The 18322-nt window shown below is 38.5% G+C and overlaps 1 protein-coding gene across 1 annotated transcript in view; it reads left to right on the plus strand.

Moving 5' to 3' along the window:
* Window positions 1–18322, plus strand: part of SLX4IP (SLX4 interacting protein) — a 257746-nt gene that overhangs the window by 5776 nt on the left and 233648 nt on the right. The window contains 1 exon segment of the mRNA XM_055301554.1: window positions 11259–11314. Coding sequence (XP_055157529.1) covers window positions 11288–11314 — 27 coding nt within the window. The 5' untranslated portion in view covers window positions 11259–11287.

The following is an 18322-nucleotide window of genomic DNA, read 5'->3' on the forward strand; positions in this document are numbered from 1 at the left end:
ATTGTCCTGAACTTCTTAAAATCAGGCAATAAACTAAAAATTCCACTGAACTTGGACTTCAACTAGAAGCTCTGATAGATAGCAAGACTTGTTATTATGTTTTAAACCCCAGGCACTGAGCTTGTTGATGATGATTCTTCTTTTTTTAAAGATTTTATTTATTCACAAGAGATACAGAGGCAAAGACATAGGGAGAGGGAGAAGCAGGCTCCCTGTGGGGGGGGGGCGATGTGGGACTTGATCCCAGGACCCCAGGATCACAGCCTGAGCCAAAGGCAGATGCTCAATAAGGCACCCCTTGTTGCTCCTCCTTGAAAGCAACTTTAGGCCTAGGAAAGTAGTTTTTTAAGGTGCATACTTGCTTTTTGTGTGTGTTTGCACATTTACCTTTTAATGATCAGTAAAGCAAGTCTAGAAAAACCTAAGGATTTTCCCAGATTTAAAATTGAATGAATACAGAGGCCAATAATATCTTTTCCATTCAAATGAATGTTAGAATCTCCACTTTTTAAAAACAAGAAAAATCATGCAGTGAAAAACCAACACTAAACTTCAACAGTACCTCTGATCTGTTGCCCGTTATTTTCAAGAGGCAACACTTTGATCTTCTGTTTACAAATTTATGTGTTTTACAACTTGTTCAACTTAGGCTGCATGATACATTCAACTTAAGTGTTATTTATGTATTGAAATAGGTCCAAAGTGCTTTGACCTCTTTTTAAGAAAGCTTAGTGTGGAGTTTGGGATTTGGTGACAGTAGGGATTTATTACATTAAATAGGTAGTAGAAGTCTTAAAAACATAAAAATAGCCTGGAGCCCCTTATTTGTAACATCAGTAGGCTCAAGTCAGCAAACTTTGGATGCACACCTGTGCCCTGCACCAGGTGTCAAAGAACATAGGGATGGACCTTGTCCTCAAGACACTTATGGTCAAAGGAGAGAGAGAGAGACTGAGGACCAGAGTTATATGTAATTTGCTGAGCTAAGTATGAGAGTAGTGGTGGTGTGAGGTGCCCATGTGGCCCAGAGAAGAAAGTGTGATTCACTTTGGAGACTTAAAGAGGCCTCTAAGGAGCAGACGGTGTCTGAGTTGGGTTTGCGAGGATAAGTCCCCTTCAGAGCGAGAGGATATCATTCTCCAGGACTGCTGTGTGGGTGAAGGTGGTGAGAGCTAGAGCTGCATGTTCAAGGATGCACGGTGGAGGTGGCTATGTGGGGGCTATAAAGCTGTGAAGTTGCTTGAGCCGTGAGATGGAGGTTTGGACAGAGGGCCTGTGAAATGTGTGAGATCCTAGCCAATAATACTGAATAGAGTACTCCTGCTCAGTTACCTCTAGTGATGGCTTTGGGGATAGAGAAGTGCAAAGATGGAAACAGGATTTATTTTATTTTATTTTTGTTGTATTTTATTTTTTAAGATTTTATTTATTTGAGAGAAAGCCAGAGAGAGAGAATATGAGGTAGGGAAGAGGCAGAGGGAGAAGCAGATTCCCCGCTGGGCAGGGAGCCCAATGCCAGGTTTGATTCCAGGACCCCAGGATCATGATCTGAGCTGAAGGCAGAAGCTTTTTTTTTGAAGGCAGAAGCTTAATTGCCTGAGCCACCCAGGTGCCCCAGCAGGAGGTATTTTAAAAGCCTCTGGTTGTGGAGACCTTCAGGATAACCAGCTTTTTGGGGTCTGGGACTTCTGGCATCGTCAAGTAATGATTTTTCCTTCTCATGGGAGGCAGATGGATCCATCTTTGACTGTCATCTGTTCTGTCTCAGATGATGGGTTGTGTGCTTGAAGTAAGAGAGCAGAGTGTGTGCTTTCCCCAGATTCGCTGATAAATGGTCATTCTGTATTTAAACCTCATGGTTTTCAGCTTTTAAGAAAGAATAGTGAGAGACATACCTCCCTCCCTCCAATGGAGAGATAAGAGGGTGAGTCATAATTGGTTGTTGCACTGTGGTTGTAAAGGCATGAGTAATAGAAGGGATCAGGAAACTCTTCTACCTCTACTCCCTACCACCTTGCCAGACCTGCAGACGTGGCTAGGAGATGGGTACCTTGCTCTGGATACCACCTTGGCCTGTTTTTCTATTGGATTGTTTAATTTTGGATTGTCATCCTTTGCTGGTTATATGTCTTGGAAATATCTTTTCCCAGTTTGTCGGTGCCCCCCTCCCCATTTCCTTATGATGTATATTGATGAAGAGAAGTTTTAATTTTGGTAAGCTTTTTATTTTGAAATAATCATAGATTCACAGGAGGTGGGCAAAAAAGGGGGAGTCCTCTGTAACTTTCCCTAGGTTACCCCAGTAATAATAGCATGCTTATAGTGCCAATATTAAAGCCAGAGAATTGACATTGGTACAATATGCAGAGTTTATTATTACATTTAAGGAGTTTACATGTATTTATTTAGTTCTGTGCCATTTTATCATATGTGTCTGTTCACGTAACCAGTACCAACAATAATCAGGGTTTGGAACAACACTGCCATAGGCTCCTTCCTGCTACCTCTTTATGTAATGCCACATACTACTCCTCCATCCTTAATCTGTGGCAGACTTTAATCTGTTATTCATGTCTATAATTTTGTTATTTCAAGAATATTATATAAGTGGAATTCTACATTATATAACCTTTTCAGATTGTCTTTTTTTCACTTAGCATAATTCTCTTAAGATCTACTCAAGTTGTTACCTGTATCAACAGTTCATTCCTTTTTTTGCTAATACTCTGTGGTATGGATATACCACCATCTGTTTAATCACTCACCCTTTGGAGGACATTTGGGTTGTTTCCAGTTTGGGGCTATTATGTATAAAGTTTGCTGTGAATATTTGCATACAGATTTTTCTGTGAGCCTAGCTTTTCATTTCTCTGGGATAAATTCCCATGAGTGAAAGTTTCGAGTCATATAGTAAATGCATATTTAGTTCTATAAGAAATCTGTCTCTCGTCCATTGTGTCTGTACCACTTTTATGATCCCACAGGCAGTGTAGGAGAGATCCATTTTATTTGCATCCTCATCAACATTTGGTGTTACTGCTATTTTTAATTTGCCATTCTGGTAGGTATGTAGTGATGTCTCATTGGGGTTTTATTTGCATTTCTCTGCTAGCCAATGATGTTGAGCATCTTTTCATGTGCTTATTTACCATCTGTATATCCTCTTAGATGAAATATCTGTTCATGTCTTTTGTCCATTTTCTAACTGGATTGTGTTTTTTTATTGGTGATTTTGGGAGTTCTTTGTAACTTCTAGTTCTAAAACTTTTGATGGATATATGAATTGCAAATATTTTCATCTAGTCTGTAGGGAAGTTTTAATTTTAATATGGCCAGATCCACCATTCTTTTTTCTTTATGGTTTGCACTTTTTTGTATTCAGTTAAAAAAACTTCCCCTTTACTTTTAGTTCTTGAGAACGTTCTCGAGAGGTTCTGTTTTTTTTTTTTTTTTAACATTTTAGTCCATCTGAAATTGATGTTTGTGTGTTGTGTGAAATAGTGATCCCATTTCATCTTTTTCCAAATGGATAAACAGTTGTTCAACAACAATTTATTGAATGAGTAATCTCTTCATTTCCCACTGATCTGCGTGCGACTTCTATCAGCCATTTCCGTAGTGTGTAGGTTTGTTTTCTGTCTTTTCAGCCTGTTTAACCTTTGCCAATTCATATTATTTTATTTACTGTAGTATTGTAGTTTTGCTGTATCTGGTAAGACAACCCACCTCCTTTGTTTTTCTTGACTTCTTTTTTCCTTTACAAGTTATCTTAGTGCCCTTTGCTCTTTCTTAGATTCCCGGTTCAGGATTATACTTAGAATTGCTTTAAGTTAGAAGAGCAATTTGAAGAAGTCTTCCACATTTCCTATTCAGCTTATTCCTAGATGTTTTATATTTATGGGATGCTAGTTTAAAAGATATTTAAAAATTGACATTTTCTACCTGTTTCAGAGAAATTCTTTTTAATAGTTTGTCATGAAGCTTGTTTGCTATATTTTTTTATGATTAAGAAACTTTTTAAAGTTTATTTTTAATAATCTCTACCCATCATGGGGCTTGAACTTAAAATCCCAAGGTCAGTCACACATTCTTCTGACTGAGTCAGCCAGCACCCCTATGATTAAGAAATTTCTTTTCTCAGATTTTTAATGTTGTTCTTTATTTTTTCCTACCTCTACTAAAATGGCCATATGTTTTTATTCCTACTTTAATGTTTTAGTATGGTGATTTTTCTAATATTAACCCAACCTTGCATTCCTCTGATAAACATCGCTTGGTTCTGGTGTATTTTTTATATGTTATTAGAACCAAATTGCTCCTGTTTGTTTAGGTTTCTTGCCTCTATTTTCATGTGTAGAATTGGCTGTGATTTTCCTTTCCTTATGTGGCCCTTGTCTGGTTTGGCTGTCAGGACTTAATAAAATGAGTTGTTTTATGGGGGTAGGGTCCCTCTTCTCTTGTCTGGAGGGATTTGTAAACTGGTATTATTTGTTCCTTGAACTGCTGTTGGATTTTCGATCACAAAGATTTCAAAATAGAAGAGACCTGAGACTCACCTGTGTTAACAGTCTTGCCCTACTGAGACAGGAAGTTTTAAATGCTGAGGCTCAAATCCAGAGGACATGGTTCTCTGTACCATGACTCAGTCATTTCATCATTCCAGAAACCCTAAAGTTAAGGTAACAGCCATTTTATTTCTTTCACACTGAAGTCCATGCAAATCCATATAACAGAGGCTAGGAAAATACCCCATTATCCCAACAAACTTGGTCCCTTAGGATTTTAGCCTTATCTGATTAAGTTGCAGAACCTAGAGGGGAGAGGGAGCCTTGGGAGACAGGCGCTGTGACAGCTCAAGGATAGCCTAGGAGAGCTGGCAAAAACCTCACTGGTTCCACTGTTGAGGGGCATTAATATGTATATTGCCCAGTGCCCTAAGAGGTGATAACTTTCTTCTGAATATCAAATATTCACCATGTGGCATTTTTTTATGAAAGTCATAAAGATTCAATATACTTTTTGGAAAATTTCCATAATAAAATGGTTGGGTGCATAAATGACTCAACTCCTATTTGGAATATTTCTTCATCCAACAGACATTTCTTAAGTACCCTCTTGTGTCAAAGCAGTACTCTGAGGGTTCACCTTTGAGAACCTTTTCTTACCAGGGTAGGTAATAGTGCTTTAACCATATTTGGGAGTTCACTATTTCACTATTAAGTTCATTTCTAGCACTTGTCCCTAGTGGTGTAATGAAGCAAAAAAAAAAAAAAAATGTGTCTTCCTTATCTAAAATGACTTTAGCAGATTTGCAGGCTCAGGGTCTATGCATTGGCTATCCAGATGTGTTTTGGGCTTTATGTTGGTGGACTTTATTTTTTTTTATGAAGATGTATGCAGTCACATAGCACAATAGTTAAATTAATGCAGATTACATTTCCTTAGCTGTAGACTTCCTTCCTCTTCATTGGTAAGAGAGAAACACCACTCATGTAGCTCTATTTGAAGTCTTACTCTGTTGGGATCTTGTACGTTCTTGGTGGGAATGTGGGGTGGGGGAAGAAGGGGGATTTGAAGGAGAGAGGGTACACATACCTTGATAGTCCAGTTAACAATCGACCTTGGCAGTTCTGCAGTTGACAGATGGTTTTCGTTTACCCTTCGCCAAGTTGACAGGACTCTTCTCTCACCCTTGACCCTCAGCTGTGAGACCCTAGCCTGGTCTTACAAGTATACTTTTTAGAGGAATAGATGGCAGAGCTGAGAGTAGATTGTGAGGTTGTGACTCTAAAGTTAGCTCTAAAGTTGTGACTTGTTGAGCCTTCAAATATTGTGGAAACAAATGAAGAAATTATATACATTGAGAGGCAGAATGCCACATGATACTAAAAAACAGATTAAAAATAAGCAAAATGTAAAAATATGAAATAGGTGAAGGGAATTAAGAAAAAATATATGTGCAAAATATATAATGTAATTCCTTTTCCCCATGTGGCCTAATTTTACATTAATGGGCCATATTATTTTATATAAAAATATATACTGTTCAGTCCTACATTCTTACAGATCATACTTTTGAGATTGGGCTTTGATGATACTTTTTTTTTATTAAAGTTTTTTTTTTTAATGTAGAGACACACACACACACACACACACACACACACACACAGAGGTAGAGACACAGGCAGGGGGAGAAACAGGCACCATGCAGAGAGCCTGACATGGGACTCTGGGACTCGATCCAGGGTCTTCAGGATCACGCCCTAGGCTGCAGGCGGCGCTAAACCGCTGCGCCACCCGGGCTGCCCTGATGATACTTTTTGAAGAATCCAGTCCTTTAAAAATGCAGCTATTCTTTACTGATAAAAGCAAAAAGAAAAAAAAAAATGACTGTTATAAAAAAGAATACTGGAACCTTATCGTGAGTTGAAAAAATGTAACCTTCACAAGTAACATGGGCTATAATCTAACAGATATGGCTTGAAAGCCTTGCTTGCTGCAGCCTTTGGTGTGGTCCACCTGTCCTTCAGGAAAGGAAGGACATATGGGAAAACCAGTGTACAATTAAGCTTCAGTTTGGTTGGGTACTTGCTGACAAAATGTTCTTTCCCTTTTCTCTGTCAGCTGAAAAATTTAAGCACCCTCCAGTGGAGGGATTCCCTAAATTCTTGGCAGTTTTTCAAACCTAATTTAGTATATTTAAGGGGACTGATTTTGTGTTTATCAGGCTCAAATAACAGAGAGATCTACTTAAAGTTTGCAGGACAACCTTTATAAATGTTGTTTCCAAACACGTGTTCCTGATTCTCTAGGAACTTATTTTTTTCCATTTACACCTATTTCTAAATGAGGTTACTAGGTGAATGTTCTTCAGAATTTCTCTAAATCATTTGCACTAGATCATTCAGAGAATAGAAATGAATAATTAAAGTGATTTGGGGTTTGGATAAAGATATCTTTGCCTAAAAGAATAGAACCAACTGTGGGTGGCACAGTTGGTTAAGTGTCCTTTGGCTTGGGTCATGATTTCAAGGGTTGTGAAATTAATTAAGCCTCAGTTAGGCTCAGCGCTCAGCAGGGAGTCTGCTTGTCCCTCTCCCTCTGCCCCACCCCATGCTCTCTATGTCTCTCTTTCAAAATAAATAAAATCTGGCATGCCTGGGTGGCTCAGTGGTTGGGCATCTGACTTGGGGTCCCAGGATCCAGTCCCACATCCTGCTCCCTGAGAGGAGCCTGCTTCTCCCTCTGTGTCTCTGTTTCTCTGTGTCTTTCATGAATAAATAAATAAAATCTTAAAAACAAAATAAGGTCTTAAAGTAGAATCAAAGGTTATCACATTTTGAAAAAAAAATTACCAGATTTTAAATCACCACCGACCAATTCTTAACACTGCTCAAGTGCCTAGTGTTTATAAATGATTGCATCAGGGGTTTTCATATATCATTTTGTTTAATCCTTTTGATAATTTTGAGTGAGATATTTCCCTATTTTTTAAATTCGTGATCTGGGACACAAAAATAAGTGTTTTTTTTTGGTAATCAAACCAGATACTCTCAGATTGCACTGTCCATTATAGTAGCCACTGATCACTGGTGTCAAACACTTGACATGTGGCCAATCCAAATTAAGATGTGCTGGAAACAAAATACACAGCTGACTTCAAAGCCTAAGTTCAAACACTAAGAATGTAAATATTTTTATAGTGATTACATGCTGAAATACTAAGGTGTTGGATTTATTAGGTTAAATTAAAATATTATTAAAATTAATTTCCTCTATTTCTGTTTACTTTTTTATTAACTGCAACTGCAAGAAAATTGAAAAGTACATCTGTGGCTTGCATTCTATTTCTGTTGTACAGTGTTGCTCTATGTACCTGTGCACACAATTGAAACAGGTAAGGACAGCCCCGGTAGCTCAGCAGTTTAGTGCCGCCTTCAGCCCAGGGCATGATCCTGGAGACCTGGGATCGAGTCCCATGTCGGGCTCCCTGCATGGAGCCTGCTTCTTCCTCTGCCTGTGTCTCTGCCTCTCTCTCTCTGTGTCGCTCATGAATAAATAAAATTTATTTTAAAAAAAAGAAACAGATGAGTATTTCCATGTATACAGCTTGTGAATTATGGCATCCTTTTCACTTCATTCCTTCCTCCAGAGCAACTCTCTTTAACTTGCTCTTCGTGTTGGAGCCAAATTTAGCACTTAATGATTAGGTCCATATCACTAAATTACTTGCTGAATTTCTGCTTAAATTTTTCCTGTTGCGGTGGAAGTTGTAACTGTTTTATATTGATTTTATTTAGGCTCTGCCTTTTTTTTTTTTTTAAAGATTTTATTTATTCATGAGAGACACACACACAGAGAGAGAGAGAGAGAGAGAGAGAGAGAGAGAGGCAGAGACACAGGCAGAGGGAGAAGCAGGCTCCATACAGGGAGCCTACATGAGACTTGATCCTGGGTCTCCAGGATCACACCCTGGGCTGAAGGTGGCGCTAAACCGCTGAGCCACCCCGGCTGCCCTAGGCTCTGCTTCTGAAAAGTCTGCTTAGTATTAATGGGAGCTCTGGCTCAGTTTAGCTCCTATGCCCCTGCTGTATAATATGCATATACACACATATTCCCCATCCTCATAATATTACTGTAAACATAACATTGCTTAGGTCAAGATTCAGTGTTTGTTATCATGACTACACATGCTAGCTGTAAGTGAGCTGTGTATGAACTACTCTTTTTATTTTCTGCAAAGTTTTTGTTTATCCTAGGATTAATATTGTTTTGTTATTCTTCAGTTGCCTAGCTTTCCATGTTCCTGCTCTAATTCAATCTCATATTCTCCACCATTTTCTGATTTTGCATGCTTGCAGATGCTTTTGAAGATGCATCTCCTGGAGACTTGTAAACTGCACTCATGGTTCTCTCCTGGTCTAGCCCGTGATCTCATTCAGGGATCTGCTTTCACCAAATTCTAGGATTTCCTCTGCCTTTTGCCTATTGTGGCCTTCCTGTTTCCTGTTTCTTCCTCTTTCTTGATTAATTTCCTCATTTTGGCGAAACATATCTTTAGTAGCTTCCTGAAAAAGGATGCATGGGACTTAAATTTTTTAAGACCCCTTGCATATATCTAAAAATGTCCCTTCCCCCTCATGTTTAAATGAAATTGGGGTTTGGAGACAGTTTTATTTAGAATTTTGAAGATATTTCTCTATTGTCTTTTAGTCTCCAGAGTTGCTTTGAGCCGTTTGGAGCCAAACATTCACTTACCACTCCTTTTAACTTACCTCCTACTCCTTTTTTAAAGTTTTTTTTTTTTTTTTTTTAATCTCCAGTGCCTGATGTTTTACTGTGATATATGCCCTAATATGAGATGTTTCCATCCTGTCTTTCATATATGAGTCCTCCTGTACTGGTCCTTTAATTTTTAATTTATTCTCTCTTATTTTTCATCTTTTTTATTTTTGCTGAAGTTTCTGAATGACTTACTGAACTTGGTCCTCTAGCACTTCTATTAAGTATTTTATTGCAGCTATCATTTTAATTGTTATTTTCTGAAAGTTTCTTATTTTTTTGTTATTATATTTATTGCTTTATGGTTGCAATGTCTCCTATCTCCCTGATATTAATGATAGTTTTTAGAAAATGGTTTCTTTCTCCATGCATAGTCCAATACTTTTGGCCAAGTATTTTTTTTCTTGTTTGTTTTGTGTTCTTTCACGACAGTCTTTCCTTAGACAACAGGTGATTCCTACTTGTTTCCTTTTATTTGAGAGTGGAATATTAAAAAGATGGAAGTCAGTTCTGCATGCAGATGTGGGGCTTGTGGGTGTGGACTTCACTTTGGAGCCATCTGTCTAGGCTGTTTCCTTGGGGAATCCCTGGTGTTACTACTTATTGATCATACCTTTAGGTTAAGTCCAGTTCCCTGAACGGTTTTAGTCTCCTATTTGGAGAAGCTAGGCAGGGTAGAGGGTTGTATTAGTTAAGGTTCTCCAGAGATGCAGAACTAATAGGAGTATAAGTATTATAGGAATTGGCTCTTGCAGTTATAGAGACTGAGAAGTCCCACCATCTGCTGTCTGCCAGCTGGAGAACGAGGAAAGCCCATGTGTAATTCATTCTCAGTCCAAAGGCCTGCGAACCAGGAGTGCTTAAATCTGAGGACAGCAGTATCCCAACTCATAGATAGTAAATTCATCCTTCTTGTACCTTTTTGTTCTATTTGGGCCCTCAGTGGATTGAATGATAACTACCCACATAAGGGAGGGCCATCCACTTTACTGAGTGCATCAATGTAAATACTGATTCCTTCCAGAAACACCCTCACAGATATACCCAGAAATAATATCTTATTATTTATCTGGGCATCCCTTAGCTCAGATAAGTTGACACATAAAATTAACCATCATAAGGGACATACAGGTTGGGGAACATACATATCAAACAGTTTGTTAATGTTCCCTTAATTTTCTCTTTTTTTCAGTAGGGTATCCCCTACTTTGTGCTGTGCCTGGTGCTTTCCATACCAGAGATCCTCTGTCTTACTCTCTTCAAAAGATAATTCTCTACACGAGGGTGAGAGAGGACAGTTGGCCTGGCTGAGCACAGTAAAGGGTTTGAACTGTGTTGGGTCTACTTATATATGAGGTATCATTATTATTATTATCACTGTTTTTTTCCCTCAATAATACAGTACTATAAATGTATTGTTTCTTATGATTTTTTGTGAGGGAAGGGGCAGAGAGAGAGAAGGAGAATGAGAATCTTAGCAGGTTCCATGCTTAGCATGGAACTCAACGAAGGGCTGTATCTCACAACCCTGAGATCATGACCTGAGCCAACGGCAAGAGTCAGACACTTAACTGACTGAACCACCCAGGTGCCCCAGTGGTGTTCATTCTTTAAACATCTGGTCGAATGCACCTGAGCCTGTGCTTTCCGTTGTTGTTGGTTTTTAAGTTACTGATTGAATATTATGTTTATATGTATAAATATGTATGCATATATGTATTTTAAAGTAGGCTCCATTCCCACTCTGCAGCCCAATGTGGGGCATGAGCTCATTGCCCTGAGCTGAAATCAAGAGTCAAATGCTTTACTGACTGAGCCACCCAGGGCCCCCAATATATTTTTAAGACCAGTTAAAAGTAGATGTTTATCTTGCAAATACTTACTGTTACATGATTATTCAGCCAAACTTTCTCCTATATATAATTCAAATAGAGATTTTGATACACTTGCTTATAACTTTTTTTCTTCTATTAAAGGTCTGTAATTTCTCTGGAATCAATAATCCATGGCGTCAAAGAAATTTGCTGTTAAAGTAAGTAGTGCTTAATAGTCTTCCTTAAAATGGTTAATCATTTTCTAATATAACTGAGTTCTGTGTTCACTGACAGCTGATGTTCTGAACTTGCCTTCTATTCTTAAAATTAGGTGATTGAAGATTTGCATGTTAAGAATGAGATGGGGAAGAAAAGAAATAGTTCATATGGTTATGGGAATTTCTTGCTTCAGGTCTTCTGTAAGATGCCTTTGGTCATAACTTGGTGCTTAATGTTAAAAATTGTATTCACATATATGTGTCCGTGACATGATTTTTGATTATGAAAAAGCAGATAAAAATGATGTAGGCAGCAAATGCCGCAGGTGGGTGAATGTCAGGAGAGAGGTCTCTTGTCTGTTGGTCCTCTTTTGTTTTTCTTTTTTAAGTATCCCTCCTCTATCCCTTGATGGCTGGGGCTGAGACCTTCTCAGATGTGAGGGGTGGTGGGAACTGAGAGGGGAAGAATTTATAAATGGTATGAGGTCTCTAAGATGCCTTCACTGATGCTGGCTGTTGACATTTTTTCTGTGCTAGTATTATATTAAATACATTCAGAACACCAAAACAGACAAATTACAGTTGTTAACCAGATCAGATACTAATTAATATTGTAGTTATTTTTACCAAGTCACGGGTTATTAGATTTACAACGGATATATAAATTTCATTGCTTACAATTATCTCTTGTGTCCCCATGTTCTATCGTATTTCTTATGAGAGATTATAAGTGGTGAACTTTCATCATTTGTCTTTCTAAAAAATGTATTTTTGTCTTAACTCTAGAAAGTTGATTATAGAAACCTAGGTTGAGCATTATTTTTTCCTTGGCACTTGGAAGATATTTTTCCATTGTCTTCTGGAATCTGTTATTGCAACCGAGAAACTTTGTAGTTATTGATGTTTAAAACCACCTTAAAACTTAGTAGCTTAAAATACAAGCCATTTTATTCTCTTGTGATTATGTAGGTTGCCTGGTATCATTTGGGTCATCTCTTTCTCTTTTTGATGGTGGCTGGGGCTGCAATTACTGGGAACCCAGTTCAGCTGGAACATCAATGATGACATGCTCACATAGCTGTTACTTGTTACTGGCTGTGGTTGGGACCTTACCTGGGGCTTTTAATTGTTGCCTGTCAGTTCTCATTCACCTGGCTACTCTCTGTGGCTTGGGGTTCTCCATGCTTGGTGTCTGTATTTGAGGGTTGGTGTCCAGAGCAAGAGTTGCTAGAAGAGAGAAGATAATTTGCCAGTTCTTTGAAGACCTGGGCTCTGAAGTCTCAGATAACACTTATACTGTACTCTATTGGTCAGAGCACTCAAAGGGCCCAGCCCAAGGGCAGCTATAGCTTTTGATGTGAGAAGCAGCATGTGCTCACAGGGAAGCAAAGATTTGTGGGGATGCATCTGTGGAGAATAGTAACCACAAGAGGTCTGTGCCTGTCTCATTGTGATTTCTTTCATAGTTATCTGGGTTATAAACTTTTATTTTGTTTTTGTCTTTGATGTTTTACAATTTTCACTATGAAGCCTCAAGCCATAGGCCTGTTTTTGTTTTATCTGGCTTGGGATGCAGTTTGCATCTTTATTTTAAAGATTCACATGTTTTTTTTTTTTTTTTTATCAGTTTTGGAAAATTTCAACCATTTTCTCTTCAGATACTACTCTTTATTCTCTTCTGGAACTTTCATTCATTCATTCATTCATTCATGAAAGACACAGAGAGAGAGAGAGGCAGACAGCCTATGCAGAGGGAGAAGCAGGCTCCTTGCAGGGAGCCCGATACGGGACTTGATCCCCAGACCAATATCATGCCCTGACCCGAAGGCGGGCGCTCAACCACTGAGCCACCCAGGCGTCCCTCTGGAACTCTTATACTAAGTTTTCTGGGTAGTCTCACAATAATTTCTTATGTGCTTCGAGGGTGATATTAACTTGTCCAAGACAGAGTCCGTGTGGGCTGTCTTCGTGCAAAGCTCTGCCAAAACTGTCAGTGGCCCAGTAGGTCAGATAGTTCTGGTCAACCACTGATTTTGGACCTCAGGTGCCTAATTATACCAGAGATGAGTCTCTTGATTTCTAAGCCATACACAATGATGAGGTGGGTTCTGCCACCATATTGCCCCATCTCAGCTACCCTAGCAAGGCCTGGAACTTAGCTCCTAGGTCATGCCAGACAGGGGAATTATTCCAGCCATGAGTCTCAAACTAGCAAGTTAGGGATACAGATAGCATTCTGACACATTTTATAGAAGATTGTATGCATCATGTTGTGATTATATCTGTACGTCTGGATCACACACAGGCAAGGGGCTGGTGCTTCGCTAATCATGCAGCCTAAAAAGCCCCACCACCCAAGCATTGGGATTCCATTCTGAATGTCTGACATCCTGTCCTGCCAGATTGGGTGTATTGGCCATGAGCGTCATGGGGACCTACACACCTGCTACTGATGCTCATCATGTGCCTTTTCTGACGAATGCTGTTCCAGTAGACTTGTAGGAGTACTGCTTGGCCATTTGCCTTTTCTTATTTCTCTTAATGTCTCTATGCTGCATTCACAGTGATTTTTATTAGACCTCTTCCAGTTGATTAAAATCTTCTTATCTGTATTTAGTTTGCTGTTTAATATGTATTTAATCTACTCTTTGACTTTATTTTTAGTGACTATATTTTTCAGTTGAGAACTTGATTTATTTTTTTTATTTTATTTTATTTTATTTTTTTGATTTATTTTTTTAAAATTCATATTCTATCAGTTCTTTTTTATTTTTTTATTTTTTTTCTATCAGTTCTTTTTTAAATATACTTGTCTTATTTTTAAATGTTCCCATATCCTTTTATCTTTATAATTTTAAAGCAGTTTATTTCATAGTCACTTATAGGTTGTTCTATTATTTCCATTATTGTTTACTAAGTGTGCAATAAATTGGTGATTAAATTGCTGGATTGTTCATGTGTGGAACATTTTTTTTAAAGACTTTATTCATTCATTAGAGAGAGAGAGAGAGAGAGAGAGAGAGAAAACGCAAGTGGGGGAGCAGCAGGCAGAGGGAGAGGGAGAAGCAGGCCTTCTGCAGAACAGGCTCGATTCCAGGACTTCGGGATCATGACTTGAGCCAAAGGCAGATGCTTAACCACTTGAGCCACCCATGCCCCACAATGTGTGTAATTTTTAATTGTGTGCTCATTTTCAGTCACATCCTGTGCATGTGCATGTGTGCTTGCATACATGTGCATACGTGCACGTGTGCGCATCAGGACTCCTGAACCCTGTAGTGCAGTTGAGCAGTTTCACGTTTACTTCTGCTGGAGCCATTGGCATTTCAGTGGTTTTGGACCAGGTTTCATATTAATGTCATGGCTTGGGATTCCACCACCTTGTGGGTAGTACAGCTTTGCAACCCACAACAGAGTCTGGCACAAGGTTGGTGTTTTTAGTATTTTCCAGTATTTGCCTTACTGTCCTCCCTTCTCTTCCTTCCCGCTGAAGCCCTGGATGGATGGCAAGCTTACAAGTTGCTTCCTTTGGTCCACAAGCGTTGATTTTTTTTGGTTGCATTTTCATGAAGGTCGCAGTTTATCAGGAGAATGAAGGGAAAACTATGGAATAGTTCCTGCTCCAAGAAATTATGGACAGACTTACTGTATAAATCAGACTATTGCATGAGGATAGCTACAAATCCCATACGTACATAGGTGTTGAACATTGTACAAAGAACTGAAGTCGAAGTTCTTCACAGCTCTGGGCTTAACTGGAATGAGTTCCTTCGGAACTCTCCTTTCTCTTCTATCCCTTTAGGACATTAGGATCCCAGCTCTCCACTATCCTGACTGGTTCAAAACTTCCAAAGGGGTGATCTTACCCCCCCCCCCCCCCCCCCACCTACCAACACGGTACTGAGATATGATTGATATACAACATTGTGTAAGGTTAAGGTGCACAATGCAGTGATTTAGTAAACATAAGTGGTGAAATGTTTACCATGGTAAGGTTACTTAACACGTCAGTCACATAATTGCCATTTTGTTGTTGTTGTGGTGTGAACATTAAAGCTCTACTCTTACACCTTTCTAGGATACAAAACAGTATTGATAACTGTAAGTCACATTAGATCCCCAGGACTTACTCATCTTCCACCAACATCTTTCTGTTTTCCCCACCACTTAGCTCCCCACCATTCTATTTTGTTTCTATGAGTTTGATGTTTTTAGATTCCATATATAAGTGAGATCATACAGTATTTGTCTTTCTCTGACTTATTTCACTTATAAGAGTGCATTATATTCTCAAAGTCTATCCATTTGTCACAGCAGCAGGATTTCCTTTTTTTTTTTTTAATTGGCTAACATTCCATTGTGTATTTATGCTACATCTTCTTTATTCATTCATCCACTGATGGACACTTCGGTTGTTTCTCTCTCTTGCCTATTGTGAATAATGGTGCAACAAACATGGGTTGCAGATATCTCTTTGAGATAGTGATTTCATATTCTTTGGATATATACCCAGAAATGGAATGGTTAAATCACATGGTAGTTCAATTTTTAATTTTTTGAGGAAGTTGTGTACTGTTTTCCATAATGGCTACACCAGTTTACATTCCCACCAACTGGGTACCAGCCAAGGTTTCCCTTTCTCCACATCCTTACCAGCATTCCTTATCGCTTGTCTTTTTGATAGCCATTCTAGTAGCGGGCTAGGTGATAGGGTTTTGATTTGCATTTCCAAAGGAGCAGTTATTAATACTTTTGGGGTTTTGTTTATTTATCAGTCTTTCCAGACAAGAGAACCATCTTTTGGCTTTGATTTTTTTTTTTTTCCTGTAGTGTACTTGTTTTTTTTTTTTAATTAGTTTTCTATAATTTTTTTTTTAAAGATTTTATTTATTCATGAGAGACAGAGAGAGAGGGGCAGAGAAGCAGGCAGAGGGAAAAGCAGGCTCCCTGCAGGGAGCCTGATGCAGGACTTGACCCCTGGACCCCAGGATCATGCCCTCGGTGGAAGGCAGGCAGGCACTAAACCGTTGAGCCACCCAGGGATCCCTGTTTTCTTTAATTTAAATTTGGTTTGCCAACATACAGTATATAATACCCCATGCTGATCACATCACGTGCTTGTTTTCTATCTTACGGATTTCTTTATGATTTTCTCCCTTACATGTTCTTTAAACAGATTTACTCCTCTCTGTCCAGTTTAAGGTGGAAGCTTAAATCATGAAATTTGAGCCTTTCTTCTTTTCTGATACATACATTTAAAGCCATAAACTTTTCTCTACAACTATTTACTGCTTTCATTGTATCCCTCTCTTTTTATGAGATGCAGTTTTTGTTATTTTTGTTTATTTGTATTTGCTACAGATTTTGTTTTTCAAATAAACATTTTCTAATTCTTGCTGTGATTTAATTTTTTTTCCTCTTCTTTGAGTGTGGGGTGGGGAGAGAGAGAGAGAGATTGAGCACAAGAGCAAAAGTGGAGATGGGGGAAATCCTAAGCAGGCTCCCTGCCCAGCATGGAGACGGATGCAGGGGTTGATCTCATGACCCTGAGATCATGACCTTAGCCGAAACCAGGAGTCAGACTCTTAACTGATTGAGCCACCCAGGTGCCCCTGTGATGTCATTTTTTTGTGATGTCATTTTTGATCACTGGGTTATTGAAATGTATATTTTATTGTTTCTAAGTATTTGGGAAGTTTCTGATCATTTTGTTTGGCATAATTCTTTTATTTTGAAAAATGCTCCATAAGCACTTGAAAAATGTGATGGTTGTCAGGTACATTGAAGTATATATGTCATTTAGATTAGGTTTGTTAATTTTATTGTAAAAATCTATTTTTTTTACTAGTTAATTAGTAACCTAATATTTACTAATAGTGTTTTTGTATTTTTGGGGTAAATACCCAGTAATGGAATTACTGGATCATCTGGTAATTCTATTTTTAATTTCTTGAGGAACTTCCATACTGTTTTCCACAGTTCTTGTACTGACTGCATTCTCACCAGCAGAGTACAAGATTTCTTTCTTCTTCACGTTCTTGCCAATCAGTACTTGTTTCTTGTGTTTTTGATTTTATCCATTCCGACAGGTAAGGCAGAACAGAGACATTCTCAGAGATGCAAAGTCTAAAAAAATTTCCTTCTAATGTACCCTATTTTAGGAAGAATGCGGTTTTCCAAAATGAGGGAGTAAACAGAAAAAGAGTGAATTTTAGGGTTCAGAAAATAGGGAATCTTGCAGGTGAGTGCCTGAGTAAATCCCATGTGATCAGCAGTGTGTCCTGCCTAGAAAGCAACCAGTTGAAAGGACATGGGACGTAGGGTTCCATGGAAGATGTCGCACACCTCACATATCTGAAGGTAGAGAGATTTTTTTAGGTCTGTCAGAAAGTGTGTCAGAAAGGAATGATGGAGTGATAAGAATATGGGAAACTAAGCAAAAGAAAATGAAACCACTTTCTTTCTGTGCAAGATTGGAAGGTAAGCAAGGTACCCTACATGGCTCAGCTTTGAACGGAGGGTACATTTCATATGGTGTGAACTCCAGATTTTGGGAGACTAGGGAAGGAGATGTGTCGGGTAGTGGGTTGTAAACATTGTCCTCATGTTCAGTAGAAAGTATGTGAAACTGGAATAATAAGAAATTGGTAGAATCACATAGTATTTAGAAACATGCTAGTAAATACCATATCAAATAGCTGAAATTTTCATTGTGGTTGCTCCTGGTGAGAGCTGGGGAGGGTGGGGACAGGATAGGGCAGAGGAGGCCTGTTTTTGATAAAGCATTTTAATCAGTGTATATATCTCACTGTAATCAGTAATTAAATGAGTAAGTGAAGTTCAAAAGAAATTAACCTTAGCAAATTTTCACATAGATGCATGTACTTCTGGCTCTCTGGGTTGAAAAATACTTGGATAGAGCATGGTTCCTAAAGTAATAAAAAACCAAATAGTTTGCCACTTGCATCTCAGTTGTTTATTTTGATACTTTCTCTGGAATGGTATTAG

This window comes from Nyctereutes procyonoides, unplaced genomic scaffold, assembly GCF_905146905.1.
Source record: "Nyctereutes procyonoides isolate TBG_1078 unplaced genomic scaffold, NYPRO_anot_genome, whole genome shotgun sequence".
Taxonomy (NCBI): domain Eukaryota; kingdom Metazoa; phylum Chordata; class Mammalia; order Carnivora; family Canidae; genus Nyctereutes; species Nyctereutes procyonoides.